At 41.9% G+C, this 15,988-nt stretch overlaps 1 protein-coding gene across 1 annotated transcript in view; it reads left to right on the top strand.

Moving 5' to 3' along the window:
* Positions 1–15,988, top strand: part of BACE2 (beta-secretase 2) — a 59,689-nt gene that overhangs the window by 13,322 nt on the left and 30,379 nt on the right. Inside the window, exon 2 of the mRNA XM_059465997.1 lies at positions 13,885–13,973. Within this exon, the coding sequence (XP_059321980.1) occupies positions 13,885–13,973 (89 nt within the window). The remainder of the gene's footprint in view (positions 1–13,884; positions 13,974–15,988) is intronic.

Genomic DNA, 15,988 nt, shown 5'->3' with positions numbered 1-15,988 from the left:
GAAGTTTTCCCTAACATCCCATCTAACCCTACTCTCTTCCAGTTTGAAGCCATTCCCCATGTTCTTATAAATAACATCTCTAAAAAACAAAACAAAACAAAAAACCTTTTTAAGTATTGAAGAAACAGCTTTGGCACTTGGTTTCACATCTCCAATGCAATTTGAAAGCCGGAATCTTATTTAAAATTGAGTTTGAAGTATGAGGGAGACCTTTGAAAGAAGGTAGGAACACAGGAGAGGGACTGAACCTCTCCTGCAGGGTTCTGCCTCCTGCTGAAGGACAAGGGGACTGTGGTATCTTTGGCAGAAGGGATAGCACAAAAAAATAGCAGTGCCCATGAGGCTGGGGACGCCTCCTAGCCTAAGCTCAGGAGCATTAGGAATGGGCTTCATTTCCCTGATGAGTTTTGTTATTTCCAGATGGCACAGTAAACATGGGCAGTGACTCACCTACAGGGTGAGGAAGGTTTAATAATTAGTGACTTCAAGCCTTCTTGAGTTTGCCTAGCATGGCTTGGCTGTGTGCATAGATGTAAAACTGTTTTGGCCTTACTGCAGTTGATTTAGTTTCAAAACAACCTTTTTTCTTTTTTTCTTTTTTCTCTTTTTTTAACTGTAGGACTACTGAAGCTAGGTAGAGAAGAAGAGTTAAAAATGCTTTTTTTTTTTTTTTATTTGACAGCAGTTTCACTGAGTCTAATGAGCAATAGAGGAAAAGAAAAGAATGACCTGACAAAATAAATTGGAAGCTAATTTCGGAGAGCAAAAGCCTCGGAAAATTGAAATTCTGAACTGAATGCAGCTTCTAACTGTAATCATTCACCGGGTATAATACATTAATGTAGGCTTACTGATTTCATTTCCTTAACCCAAGGAAAAAAAAAAGGCAAAAAGCCCTCAATAATATTGTATTCTGAGAGGTAATGTAGTAGCATGATTTCTCTTTTTTTTTTTTTTTTTTTTGGTGACTTGACTTTTTTTGTGTAAAAAAGCCCAACCTCTAAAATTCTTTGACATTATTTTACTTTTTAGAAAGATCGTGCCCTAACCAGTGCTGGTGAGCAGATCAGCAGAGATTTAACCTCGGAGAGTGCCCTGTGTTTTGTGGAGCTGGAAGCTCTCAGCCTCCTCAGGTCTTGCTACAGCATCCTTAGCTCCATCTGGTGTCCCAAAGAGCTCAAAATCCTGCTGGACAGTGCCCAGCATGTCTCTCCTGTGGCGGTGACACTCTGTAATGGTGGTGACATCTCAGGTTTGGTGTTGCTGAAATGGCTCCTGAGGTATTAAAAAGTCTCTTTTTCCCAGCCCAGAGACTGAAGAAGAAGTCGAGACTCCTCAGCTCTGGTTCTCAAGGTTGTTTATTTTCTCTTATCTATTACATTCATTCTCTGACCTGCTGAGATCTGTCCAGCAGGTTGAGTTCAGGCATGCTGACCGCCCTTAGGGTGGTGTTAGCTTTTTATACTAAAAAAAACACATGTACTTTATTTACAATAATTTTCCAATACCTATCACCTATGTTAGACAGTCTGTCTCTAATCTAAACCAGTCCAAAAGTGCCACCATCACAGCAGAAGATGGAGTGTGGTGGTGTTCACGGGGGTCTCAGGTTGAGGGAAGAGATGAGGATCTGACTCCATGTTTCAGAAGGCTGATTTATTATTTTATGATATATATTACATTAAAACTATACTAAAATAATAGAAGAAAGGATTTCATCAGAAGGCTAGCTAAGAATAGAAAAAAAGGAATCATAACAAAGGTTTGTGGCTTGGGCTCTCTGTCCAAACCAGCTGACTGTGATTGGCCATTAATTAGAAACATCCCACATGGGCCAATCACAGATGCACCTGTTGCATTCAACAGCAGCAGATAATCAATGTTTACATTTTGTTCCTGAGGCCTCACAGCTTCTCAGGAGGAAAAATCCTTAGGAAAGGATTTTCCATAAAAAGATGTCTGTGACAATGGAAGACAAGAAGAAGAAGAAAGACAGGACAGGCCCAGATTCCTCCATCTTGCCTCTTGAACCCCCATTCTAAAACCCCAAAATTCTACATTTTCACCCTGTGGTAAATTCACTATCATTCTACTCAAACCCTTGTGGCTTTGTAACTCCTCACACCAAGTTGGTAATTGTTTTTTCCATGGGTTAAAATCAAAGGCACAGGTGTTTTTGACTCCGTGCCAAGGTCTCTGAGCCCCCTGCCAGGGTCTGGAGTCCCCCAGGGCAGCCAGAGGAATGTCCTGGGTTCCAACAGTGACACTCTCTGGTTTCCAAGTGAGAAAGAGTTTTATGCTGAGAAGGAGCCTGTGAAATGGGTGATGCCTTTCACAAGCACATCTCAAAGAGTTAAGCTCTTTTTTAGCTATGGAATTATTCAATTAATAGCTGTGTCTGCAGCACCTTAAGTCACCCTGTTCTCCAGGGAGGGAGGGAGGGGTGAGCTCTGCATGAGACTCCTGCTAATTCAGGACACAGGGCTTGGGCTTAGGCTGTCTCTAAACCCAGGCTGCGTGGGCACTGGGATTCCTCTCGAGGCTTGCAGTTAAATGTGAGAGTTGCTCCCAGTGGCATTTACAGCCTCCCTGTCTCATCAGTGCTGTGCTGTAATTACCAGAAAATTGATTAATTTAGTTGCCTTACACCTACTAACAGGTGGAAACAGTCTTTTGGGTTTAACAAGAGCTTTGTGTGCACTTAAGTGCAAATAGCTGATGTCTCATGCGTTCCTTCTTGAATTTCAGTGTTTGTGGGGGTTTTGTTCATCCTCCATTTGTCTAGGCATTCATTATCTTTCCATTCAAGAATGTGTGTCGTGTAAGCACAGCAGATACACAGATTTTCCTCATTCAGGTTTGGGGGGATTTCTGCTGCTCTCAGTAATCACTAACTCTGCTTGTGCTTAAGGGTTGGTGGCTGATGAAGGCACCTCTTGGCTTCCATGCAACCCCTTCTTTCTGAAAGGTTTGGCTCCCTGAGGTTCTCTGTATCACACTTTTCCTTTGTCTTTCTCAAGCCATTTAAAGCCAGTCAACCCTTATTTACAGGTGGTTTTTTTTCTACACCTCTAGATTATCATTATTACTCTGTAATTAGTCCAAATTTTCCTTAAAACTCAGTGCTTAGAGTAGAGCATGAGTTCAGCTGCAGCTGGTTTATGTGAACTACAGGATTGCTTCACTCACTTGGTTTTGTCTGCTATAGGGTGTGAGGTGGGAGAGAGACTCATATCTGGGGGGAGAAAAAATAAAAAAGAGGGGAAAAAAGGTTAATCTCTTCTGAAAAGGCAATGAGACAAAATTGCTGCGATTCACACAGCTCTAAGATAAGCAAGTAATGGCTCATGTTCAACAGCAAAGCATGTTCATATAGCATGAATAGGATGGATGTGTTGTATGATAAATCTAGACACAGCAAATAAATTTCAGCCTGAAAAATAAGATAGCACATGAGATGGCATGTGCAGAAAGAATGCTAATGTTCAGGGAACCGAGGGCATTGGCAGGAAGGAGAGCGTAGAAATGAAGAATAGATATTTTGTTTTGTTACCAGGATTGATTGGCTGACTATTTTTTTTTTGTCTTTAAACCATAATAGCCTTCCCTTATTGTCAAAATGATAATATATATAAAGCACTTCCTGTAATATTTTTCTTCAAAATGACTATTCATCAGTCCCACAGTCAGATGCTCATATTTCAACTCACAATTTAGTTTAGCAAGTTTATACTTCAGAGCAATCTGTCATTTTAGCATTTCTGTTTTTTATACAAATCTCCACTACAGAAGCATGCAGTGCTCTTAAACACGGATAGATTGGCTAATTCAGATAGTACTTTGTAATCTTCTGGCAAAGAAAGAGATTATTGCTTTCCAGGCAGGAAAAAAGAAATATTCCTTCCAGTCTAGCAGTGCAGATCATGGAGAGATGGAGGGGGAAAACTCTTGGTGTTCTTCTGGGGGTGTGAGAGTGTTTGGGAATGGATGTTTTAAGTGGCTGGGGAAGAGAGGGAATGTGAAGATAGGCAGTAAATGTAAATCCAGGTCCTGGCACCACCTGGGAATGCAGTGAGGGGAAAGGCAGCAAAGGCCAAACCCTCTCTGGAGAGCTTGGTGTGCTGCTGGTGTGCTGTTAACTCCCCAGACTGCAAACACTGCACAGCTTCTGTGACAAACTTCTGCTGTTGTGAAAGCAGGACTTATCTTTGGTGATAAACTTGACCTTCTGGTTTGCCCATGTTGTCGTGCAGCAATAAATCACCTTCCTTTGCATCCCCAGGGCTGCAGCCAAACGTGGGCACCACCTGCTGAACAAACGTCATTAGAAATTAATCTCATTCTTTTTTTTTGGTTTTTTTTTTTTTCTTTCCTCACAATGCCTCTCTTATCTTGGCTGCATGGGTGAACCCTTCTTGTGACCATGGGAGGGGTTTTTTTGGAGGTAGGAGCAGATAGATTTTCTGTTTTCTCTGGTGAGGTGACTTCACTGGAAATACCCTTCCCGGACTTGGTGTAAAATGTGCATCTGGCTTCCTCTTCCTCCTCCTCTTCTTCCTCTGAGGTGAAGTATGATTCCATCCAAGCTGCAGAGGATCATTTGGCTTTGGGGTGAGGTGTTCCTCCAGTGCAGGCACTGCTTGTGAGCAGAGAAATGGGAGAATCCATCCCTGCCTGTGTTCATGGGCAATGTGCCAGTCCAACAAATTTACCTATTTTTTTTTTCAGTCTTACCATTTAAACAAGGTGCACAAAATTCTACAAGCAGAAATCTGTCATTGTGGAGGCTTTTCAGGTTTATGTCTGACTTTGCAGTCTTCTACACCTAGAAATGCTTCCAAAATTTTCTCTTGATTAATCTTTTAAATTGCTTTTATTTCTGCATCTTCAGAGGAACAGATGAAGAATCTATATTAAAGCCTAGCCTTCTGATACTTTTTTTCTTTTATTGGAAAGTAGTTTTATTGGCTGTAAATGCTAACTCTAAGTAACACAGGGGAGAAAAAAAACATCCAGAATGTCTGTGCTTAAAAAGCCACTGTATATTGTAACATTACTAATTTGTAGAAACAAATTGCTGAAATAACCTGAGTGACAGTCAGTGCCAGTAATAACATGTAATAACTGTGGGCAAACACAGCATATAGTTACTGGTGTTTTCTTTTCTGTGTGATGGTTGTAAGCAATTCTTGCCAGATGGGCTGATAATGTAATTAGGAATCATTGTGTTAAATGAGGCAGCATTTAAATTGCCAACTAATTTTCCTATCTATTAACCAGCTTGAAAAAGAAGAGCTGTTACCCAAATAATTTCTAGTTGCTAATCCCTAACAAGAAGCAGCATTTCTTTAAATTTTCTTTTTTTGAAGCACTGTCTATCAGATTATTTTCTGGAGGGTTTATTATGTGTGGGACAAAATAAGAAAGAGAATTAAGAGATGGTACAAGCTCAGGGGTGAGATGGGGTGGACTTCTACCTCTGTATTGTGATGTGTGGTAACAGCTCCTGAGCAGGTAATGGGGATGATTCCTATTTCTGGCCTCTGCATGGGGATAAAAACTTTTTTACTCTGTCATAGTTCACTGTGTGACATGCTCCAGCAAGCACATAGAGTTACAAACCCTGTTTTAGAGTGGGTGCTCTGGGAGAAATCATGAAAGTATGAGAAGATTTTGAGTGGCACATGAATGGTACTGGTGTGGAATGGTTGTGCTCTTTACTGAGGACAAGAGAAAAGTGAAAAGAAAGGGAGGCCCTTGGGTCAAGTTAAAATCCCGGAGGAGGCATGATGGCTTGTAGTTTTCATCCTGAAAAGAGATATCATGGCTAAAAGAGAGTAGGTTTAGAGTAGATACTAGAAAGAATTCTTCCTTGTGAGGATGGGCAGGCCCTGGCACAGGGTGCCCAGAGAAGTTTGGGATGCTCCTGGATCCCTGGCAGTGCCCAAGGCCAGGTTGGACACTGGGGCTGGAGCAGCCTGGGACAGTGGAAGGTGTCCCTGCCATGGCAGGGGTGGCACTGGATGGGCTTTGTGGTCTTTTCCAACCCAAACCATTCTGGGATTCTGTGAATTCTTACAGAGCCCCCTCTTTGCTTTGCTGCCTTGTGAAGGAAACTATCTATTATCACTAAAGTTTTGACTGAACCCCAGAGTAAATGTAAGGATGAATGAGATTGTTTACTGTATTTATGGCCTTATGTGTGCATAAGGCCATTTTTTTTTCCCCACTCCCTGTGCTTCATTTGCAGTCTGGTTTCTTTCCAGAATCATTTTATCAGAATAGTTAATGTAGGGGGATACAGTATGGGTGAATGAAGGTGGTATAGAATGTAATCTTACCCCCTAAAGAGTTGCAGCTGCGCCAATTATTAAGGATTAGGAGCAGGCCTGATTTTAACAGGCCACAGCTGTAGCAAATAAGAACAGTGTAATAAAAGAGTGGATTGGTTGTAAAAGAGTGGATTGGTTGGTTGAGGGAGAACTGGAGTCAGTTGGGTGCTGTGAGTACAAGGAAGAGTCAGTACCTAGAGGAGCTGCCTACAAGAAATGTCAAGGAGGTACAAAACTAGCAATACGGACCCCTTGCAATGTAATGACAATAGAACTCTTGCGCTGTAATGACAACAAATGGTGACCCCAACATGATTCAGGAAAAAGGACTCGAATGCTAAACTATATGACCCCACAGATTCAGGAGAAAAGGATTCGACTATATAATCCCGTGGATTTGGGGAAAAGGACTTGAATACTAAATAAACTATTGGTAAAATATATTAATTGCAGCTATTAGTGTTTAAATATGAGTATAAAAGATTTTGAAGATGTTTACTTTGTAAACTGAAAAAAGCTGCAAAACTGAACCAACACTCAGAAATATATGTTTTTGTACTATATGTTGTCTGAACATTTGTATAGCTCTTAGTTCTAAATGAAATATATGAATGTGTCATAATGTTAATTTATTTGAATATGTACTTGTAGAAATGCTGCAACTCTGTAATTAAAAGAGAGAGGGGGGATTGTAGGGGGATACAGGATGGGTGAATGAAGGTGGTATAGAAAGTAATTTTACCCCCTAAAGAGTTGCAGCTGAGCCAATTATTAAGGATTAGGAGCAGGCCTGATTTTAACAGGCCACAGCTGTAGCCAATGAGAAGAGTGTTACAAAAGAGTGAATTGGTTGGTTGAGGGGAACTGGAGTCACTTGGCTGCTGTGAGGACAAGGAAGAGTCAGTGCCTAGAGGCGATGCCTACAAGAAACATCAAGGAGGTATGGAACCCTTGCAATGCAATGACAATGGAGCCTTTGTAATATAATGACAACAGTTAACGCTGGGAAAAACCTTTCAGATCAAGTCTAGCCATCAACCCAGCACCACCACCATGTTCACCAATAAATTATTTTCCCAAATGCCATATCCACATGGTTTTTTAATAGTTCCAGGCATGATGACTTTTCCACTTCCCTGGTCAGTTTGGTCAAGTGCTTTACAACAGTTTTTGTGGAAAATTTTTCCCCTAATATCCAGCCCAAACCTCCCCTGGTGCAGCTTGAGGCCATTCCCCCTCATCCTGTCACTTTTTTCTGGGAGAAAAGACTGACACCAGCTCACTCCAACCTGCTTTTAAGTAGCTGTAGAAAGTTAGCCTGTCTAGTGGTGGAACTTTATTGCTTGACCTAAAAGGATTGATCAGACCCGTGTACTTGGAAAAAAAAAAATACAGTGGATTTTTCTATGGACCAGTCTTTAGTGGGAATGATGAAGAGTATCCCTTGTTCAGTGTGGGTGACCTGGGGAATCACATCAAAAGCAGCAGGTTTGCAGGCAAGCCCCAGGATTCCACACCTGGAAAAGGCTGTGGATGCTAAATCACACAGACAGCTGCTTCAAATAAATCCATTTTGTACTTTCAGCCTGTGGGATTTGTTTAGTATATTTTTCTGGAAGTTACCAAAACCTCCCAACCTCAGACTAAAACAGGGAAGAGGAACTTCTGCAAAGTCTGAGCAGGTGTGTACCAGAACAGAGGCAACTTCTGTCCCAGCTAAGGGAGAGGAGCAACCTCTCTGCAACAAAAAAATGAATGATTGCTGCTCTCACTTTCCCTTGAAAAGTGAAGGAAGTCACTTTCTGAATGCATGGTGGATAACTGCAAATTGTTTTAGGCCAGGCAGTTAAATGAGGCATGAATAACAGCCAGTCTAATGGGGATGTGTCATATTGACATCACCTGCTGAACCAGGGCAGGTGCCTGAACCACAGACAGCCAAAGCTCTGCTGGGTGAAAAAATGATAACACATCATTATGCAATTTTTGGTGTTTTCTGATATATTTAGCATGTAATATTTATATATATATATAAAACATATATATATGTAATATTACATATACATATATGTAATATTTCTATATTTAGCATGTACTATTTAGCAATGTAAGGCTTAAAAATTTTAAAGACACAGTGTTAAGTTAAATTATTGAAGCTGTGTAGCATGCAGTAAGTGCTATTTGATGCTGCTGCTGAATCAAGCACTGGAAAGTTTAAGGGATCCTTGAAGTATTGACAAAGTGTTTGACTTCCAGTTGAAAGAAATCATTGGGACTGGGGATTTTTTAGTGTCTCTACCCCTTCAGAATAGAAAAAAATGTAAAATGCATGACCTCTGAGGCTTCTGCTTTCAGTGTTCATGACTTTCAGTAAACAAGTTTGGATTTGCTTCTTTTTATAACCACGAACTAATGGCATACAGATAGTGTCAGGCTCCCTCTGTGAGTCTGTCATGGCAGAGGTGGATGTTTCTGTCTTGCTTACTGTAAAATAGGGATCTTTATGTGCCTCCTGTTAATAATAACAGCTCTATTTGCATACAGGAAAAGCAGACAGCAAAATAATCTCCAGGTACTTTACCAGGTGCAGATTTTGTGTCCCATAGCTGAGGTTAAGGTGACCTTTAGGGGGTGTGAAAAATGCCAATCACTTGTTTTTAAAATTTTAATAGTAATAAAATGGTTATAAAAATAGTAATACAATTAGAGTAAAAATAAATTGGACAAATTGAATTAGGACAATATGAGACAATAAAGACAAAGAGTTATGGACAGTCCGGGTACATTTTTCTGGGCAACAGAAAAAGGACACACATTAACAAAGGATTAACCCTTAAAAACAATAGCCTGTTGTATATTCATACACTTCATACATGATGCATAAATTCCATTCAAATATAGGATTCTGTCTGGTCATCATCAGCTTCTTCCTCTGAATCCTGACCGCACCTTTGAGGAAGGAAGAAGTTTGTTTCTTCTGATAATGGAGCAATAAATTATCTTTCTCTAAAAGATTCAGGTGTCCTGTGGCTGCTGTCTCACTGCAAGTCCTTTCTTTAAAAAAAATATCCTACATAGCATCGTTTCTATTTTAACATTTTGTTATAACTTAAAACTATATTTAACACCCTACTTAAGAGAATTAATACAGCATTACTTACTAACACAACACATATAATATTCATTTGAATATTTGCGAAAAGCCAATCATAAAATACGTGCATTGTCCACAGGGGAAGAAACAATTTAGTGCATTTGCTCTTAGTGTCTGTTGTGTGGGTCTGTAATTGAACTTGGAAACCACAAAAAAAAAAAAAAAAATCCCCATAAAAGGCTTTGCCTCTTCCAAAAGCAAAAGGGAAGTAGTTTTTCATTGGTTTTAATGCTGATATCTAATCTAAACCCAGTCTAGCAGTTTGAAGCCATTCTCTGTGTGCTGTCCCTGCATCCCCTGGCAATTGTCTCTCTCCAGCTTTCCTGGGGCTCCTCCAGGCCCTGCAAGGCCACCCTGAGCTCAGCCCAAAGCTTCTCCTGTGCAGGTGAGCAATGCCAGCTGTGCCAGCCTTTCCTGCCAGCAGAGCTGCTCCATCCCTCTGCCCATCCTGGAGCCTCCTCTGGGCTCTGCAGCAGCTCCAGCTCCTCCCTGCGCTGGACCAGGGCTGGGGCAGCTCTGCAGGTGGGAAATCACCTGAGGGGACACAGGGACAAAATTTCCCCCTCTCACTGCTCTGGATGCAGCCAAGGATACAGTTGGTTTCTGGGCTGAAAGTTGACATTTCCGAGGACATGTCCAACATTTCACCCATCAGCACCCCAAAATCCTTCTCAGCATTATGCTGTCTGTGGTTCAGACAGGACAGGATGGACAGCCCTAGACCTTGGCTCCTTCAGTGGCCACCTTGGGACTCTCCAGAGCTTGCCTGAAGCTGCCCCAGCAGCTCCATGAGGAATCAAGGAGGCTCCAGTGGAGGCAACATGAAATTTCCTCTTAATGAGACATGAAAGCACTAAAGAAAATTCAGGAGAGAAAGGGAACTCAGTCAGTTATACCCAGCCCAGAATGAGCTGCTAATCACTGGCGCTATTGTGAGGACTACAATAAATCAGTGTCTGCCCTGGCTGCCTGCATCTCGTTATGCACAAACATGTGGATGGAGAATGTCAGCCTCAATAGCATCTGTCATGTGAGCTCTGCTGTGTCCGAGTGGGCTGGAGCCTGCATGCTCAGCCAGCTTTGTGCTTTCCCTCTTTCTTTGTGGGGGATATCTATTTTATTCTGGAAATCTTGATTTGCTCCGTCCTGTGGGTAGTAAATCTGCCCTTTCCTTGGATGGTTTGTGAATTCTGTGGTGATAACATCGTGTTTAAGGTGTGGGGGTGAAATATCTTTCATGTGTGTCATATTCAGTGATTTTTGTTTAGTTTTGGTTGGGTTTTCTTTTTCTCCCCCAAGTCCTCCTCCGTTTATGGTGCCATGCATATCGCTGAGGCTAAGGCAACACCTACATGTATTTATGCATCTGATGTATGGTGCCCATTGCTCAAGCATCACAGACTACCTCAGAAAGGCTAATTAATTTAAGCCCTGCAGCACCCCTTTGAGGCAAATTTTGTCAGTCCTGATAGATGCAGGCACACGTTGTAGCTGCTCTTTGTTGTTTATTTTTAATGTGATTTCTATGCTAGAGAAGGGAGGGAAATGAATAGTTTGCACTTTGTTAGGTAGTTGAAAAAAATGTTTGGCTTTTGATAGCATTGAAATGAACTATGTAGCAAACTTTGGATTTTATTGCAGAGCCTCAGAGATTCTTATTTTCTTTTAAAGCCTCGGCTCCTGGAGCCAAGTGAACTTGTGGATGTCCTTTTGTTCTTAGATGACTCTGTCTAGCTCATGTGGTTGCAAAATTAATTTTAATGCATTGTCTTTGCTTAATCTAAAATCTGGGATGCAGCTTGGCTAAGGTTGTTGGTTTGTTTCTTTTCAGTCTTAAAATTTCTGCAAGATTAGGGCTGGGAATACCAATGACAGAGTGTGTCTGCAGTTCAGGAGAGATTCTCAGAAATTACTGGTTGGTTTTGTGTGCTTGTTTAAATTTCAGAGTTCCTCAGTCCCATGCTATATGAAAAGGGTGAAACAAGGGTAACCATCACCTCCCTTCTCATCTATGAGCAAACCAAAGATGTTTTTAAACATTGACTCACACTTTTTGTCTACACTCAGTCTTATTAGAGAAGGATTCAGCACATCTTTTAAAATGCTTTATCCTCCTTTGTGTTTGCACTCAATTCTGAGCTCAGCCTTTTTTCTTCACTTCTTTTGTCAACACCAAACTTGTTTCCCTGATGTTGTCTCCTGCCCTTTCCATATCCCCTCCTGTGGTAGATCCCAAGCTACATCCCATCTTAAGGAGTGATCAAAGGGGCTGCTTTAAGCCATGGGCAACCAAATCTTCATGTCTCACTCCCTCCTACAGGAAAATTCCTAATTGTGGGGGAACCAGTTGTGGGTTTCTCTGGGTCTGGATTGAAGGCACTTGAGATGGTGTTTCATGTTCACACTCAGGTGTTTATTATTCTTATCAGTAAAACAGTCTCACCGCTGTGAGTTCTGCAGCTTTTCATTAGAAGGCACAAAATGGCCTTCTAACAATCTCTTGGTACAAGGTCTTTTAAGACTGAACTATCCAATGAAGAACTGACACCTGGATTATTTTCCCTTTTACCCCAATAACTGATCCCAAAGAGCTGCAATGGGGACTTTTCTGCCCAATTACAAAATGCCACCCAAACCCATGGAGAGGAAGGAAGAAGCAGCATGAAGAACAAACCCAGGACAACACCCTGTGCCCTCCATCTTGCTGCCATCCACAACATACTAAAATCTCCAAACCCTCAATTTCTCACCAAGTGATACACCTATACTGCTCTCTATAATCTATTTCACACTTTTGTGGATTTTGGTCTATCTTGAAGTCTGGGAAACTTTCTCCATGGATGAGGGTCAGAGTCAGAGCTGCCCTGGGGGTCAGGGCACCCCAGAGCAGACAGAAATGTTCCCAGTGCCCTGGGCTTCCACACCCAATTCTTTAATATTTTTCTGGGGAGCAGCTCTTTTAAGCCAATCTGAGGCCATGCTGTCCCCAAGGGAGGGAATCCCCCTTTTCTGGTATCTACTCCTACCACATCCATTGGTGTTGCTGTCTGGTGTGGCAGATTGTTGTTTTTTCTTGGTATCTGTAGGTGAGGAACCTGATATGCTTTGCATCACAGCCCTGTGGCTTTGCCACGGAGGCTTGGGAGGCATCCAGCCAGGAACAGGGGGAAAGTGTGACCATTGATCTGGTAGCAGTAGTGTGATGGTGTTCACAGGGGCCCCAGGGTGAGGGAAGAGACGAGGATTATTATTTTATGATATACATTATATTAAAACCATACTAAAAGAATAGAAGAAAGGATTTCATCAGAAGGCTAGCTAAGAATAGAAGAGGAATGATAACAAAGGCTTTGGACTCACCAAGACAGTCTGAGCCAGCTGGACTGTGATTTGCCATTAATTACAAACAACCACATGAGACCAATCACAGATGCACCTGTTGCATTCCACAGCAGCAGATAATCATTGTTTACATTTTGTTCCTGAGGCCTCCCAGCTTCTCAGGAGGAAAAATCCTAAGGAAAGGATTTTTCATAAAACATGTCTGTGACACAGTAGAGTCTCTGACTGACTTAAATTTACCATTTAATGGTCTGTACCTATGTGGTTTCCAGGTCTCGCTGAAACAAGTGACCCTGCTTTGCCATTGTGCAGCTGTGATGGACCAGCCTAGTTACCTGAACTAGATGGGGGAAAGAGGTGTCCCATTTTGTCCATTTTTAGGCAATTTTCAGCCTAAATCAACCAAACAAGTGGCCCCCTCTTAGGTCACCTTTCAGTCATGGTGTTAATATATCTGCCATCCTCATTTTTAAAGGTGGTAAAGGATGAACTGGGCATTGCTCCTGTGTTTTCCAACCCACAGAACAGCTCCATGCTTCTGCTTATCTCTGTCCAGACCTGTACTCTGCCCCTGCCTTGAAATCTCACAAGCTCTAAGACAAAGAGAACTTTAAGCAGTCCATAATTCAGCCAAGACTCATGGGTTGGGCCAAAAGAAATTGGAGATGATCAGGAATTCATCTGCTGTGCAAATGTGGGCTTGGGCCAAAAAGAAATTGGAGATGATCAGGAATTCATCTGCTGTGCAAATGTGGGCTTGGGCCAAAAAGAAATTGGAGATGATCAGGAATTCATCTGCTGTGTAAATGTGGGCTTGGCGGATTTTCCCCCTTCCAGGAACAGATTATTTAAAAAATTTCAGCAGGATCAGCTGTTTTGGATGGGCTGCAGCAGCATATCTTTCCCAAAAGTGACACTAAATTTATTTCCCAGGGCAATGCTCATCATGATTTTAAAACCGAAGATAGTTTAGACAAAAACTGCAATGTTTTATTGTTGTTCATTTGTTTAATTTGGTATGCAAATCACCTCTCTTTTATTTTCTTTTTTGGGCAGTTAAATATTCTGGTTGACACTGGGAGCAGCAATTTTGCTGTAGCAGGTGTGCCTGATCCTGATGTCACATCCTACTTCGATCCTGAGCTGTAAGTACCTGTTCTGCACCCATGGTGGAAATTAGGGGGGTTATTTTGGATTCTGCAAGACAGGATAATAAGGCAGCAGCTCCTGGGGCTCCTGTGACATCCCATGGGAGTGGGATTTTGGCTGCCTGGTGGGAATTTTGGATTTGCCTGATGCCTGACACCACGAGCAGCCCCACTGGTGGCAGCACAGCTGAGCTCTGAGTGAACATCAGCAGCACTAATTAGAACTGGAGGAAAGAGAAGATGATTACAGGGTAAAAATCATTTTCAAAAATCACACCAATTTCAGCCAATTTCTTACCTGAATAGACTTGCAAGGAATTAAAAGTTTCAATATGCTTTGCCTCTGTTTGAAAACGAAAATTAAAAGTTGGTAATTGTATCAGTTACTTGACATTTCATCCAGAAGCAAAATTACTTAGTCAAAACCTAATTAGTTGTTCAGTTTGGCCACAGGCCTCAATCAGTCAGTGATCTGAACAGACCCTGATGAATCTGGTTATTTATAAAATACAACTTGGTGCTTCTGGTGTTTGTTATGCACTAAATTTGCTGTGTTTAGCATAAGCTGACATTAATCACAGCCAGGCTTTGTCTGTCTGAATCACACTTCTTCCTTCCTTTCTGCCTTTCTCTGGTTTCAATTATTTCAGGTAAACTTCTCCAAAATGTAGTGTCTATGGATAAAAATACCAAGAGTGCTGGGAAACTGGGGAGTATCACCCTTCTCACTACTTCACATGTGTTTTAACATAGGGTTTTACACTTTTTTTCCAGTAAGATGCACTGGGAATGGAGGGACATCTGTTATTTCCCTGCTGCTTACTGGAGTAGCCTCACCTCCTGTCATATATTTAGATGTTAATAGAGATATTTCACATCATGCTGATATGATAGGTCTGGAAAATCCAGAATCTTGGAGAGCTATTTCTGATACTACTTGATGGCTATTTCTGCACTACTGCAGGGTTTTCCATGCCAGCCAGCTATCCCCTTCCAGGGGAAGTGGCTAGAGAAAATTTAATTGCTAGACTTAAAAGCACAAGCATTCTTTCTCCCTTGTCTTTTAATTGATGTTATTGAGATTGGAAGGACAAGGCCTCTCTCATCAGAAACATAAACCAGTAGAAACAGCAACAGCAGAGTTTGTGTGTGGGGAAAGACAGACTGAAATCATGTGAAGGTTACAGCCTGTGGTCGTGTTCTCAGTGGACGCTGTGTTTTGAGAACTTTAATATAAGGTTAATATTGAAACCTTGAAGTCCAGGCCCCAAAGACTTAGTTAAGGGTGCTTTGTAAAATTACTCAAAATCAAGTCATTACTTGATTTTAAGTCATTACTTAAAAGTCAATCAAGTCCAGAGCAATTGCAGCAGGAGTTTCTGGTTCGGGTTGCACTGATGGAGTCCTGCAGTGGGCTCACAATACAAACATTAGCAGACTCCTGGGGACACCATGCTTCTTCCATTTTGAATATTTTAACTACATTTAAATAAATAAATTGGAGGGATCCTGGCTCCAGTGAAATCAGGTAGATCTTTTAAAAACGTTGGTTGCAAGAAAGCTCTGTAGGTCACCTGGCACACACCTAAAATGAGCTGGGGCTGTCACCAGAGCAGGTGAGCCATGACTGGGCCCAGCCAAGGCCTGTGACCCTCTGAGGATGGAGAACGCATGATCTGTCCAGGCAGGGTGCCATGCCACAGTGTCCTGGGGAGGAAATATTTCCTGTTGTCCAACCTGAACCTCAAAAAATGTAACTGGTGCCATGGCAGCCTCTCCCTTTGATGCAGATCTGAGTGTGCAGTCTGTCCTTCATGTAGGCTCTTGATGAAGACCTTCACAGAATCCCTGAGGTTGGAAAAGAGCTCCAAGACCATCAAGTCCAACCTATGACCAATGCCCACCTTGTCACCAGCCCAGAGCACTGAGTGCCACCTCCAGGCCTTCCTTGGTCACCTCCAGGGTGGATGAGTCCACCACCTCACTGGGCAGCCCCTTGCAGTGTTTAGCAA

Source organism: Ammospiza nelsoni, chromosome 2 (assembly GCF_027579445.1).
Source record: "Ammospiza nelsoni isolate bAmmNel1 chromosome 2, bAmmNel1.pri, whole genome shotgun sequence".
Lineage (NCBI taxonomy): Eukaryota > Metazoa > Chordata > Aves > Passeriformes > Passerellidae > Ammospiza > Ammospiza nelsoni.
The sequence above is the reverse complement of the archived record's forward strand: the minus strand, read 5'-3'. Positions and strand labels throughout refer to the sequence as shown.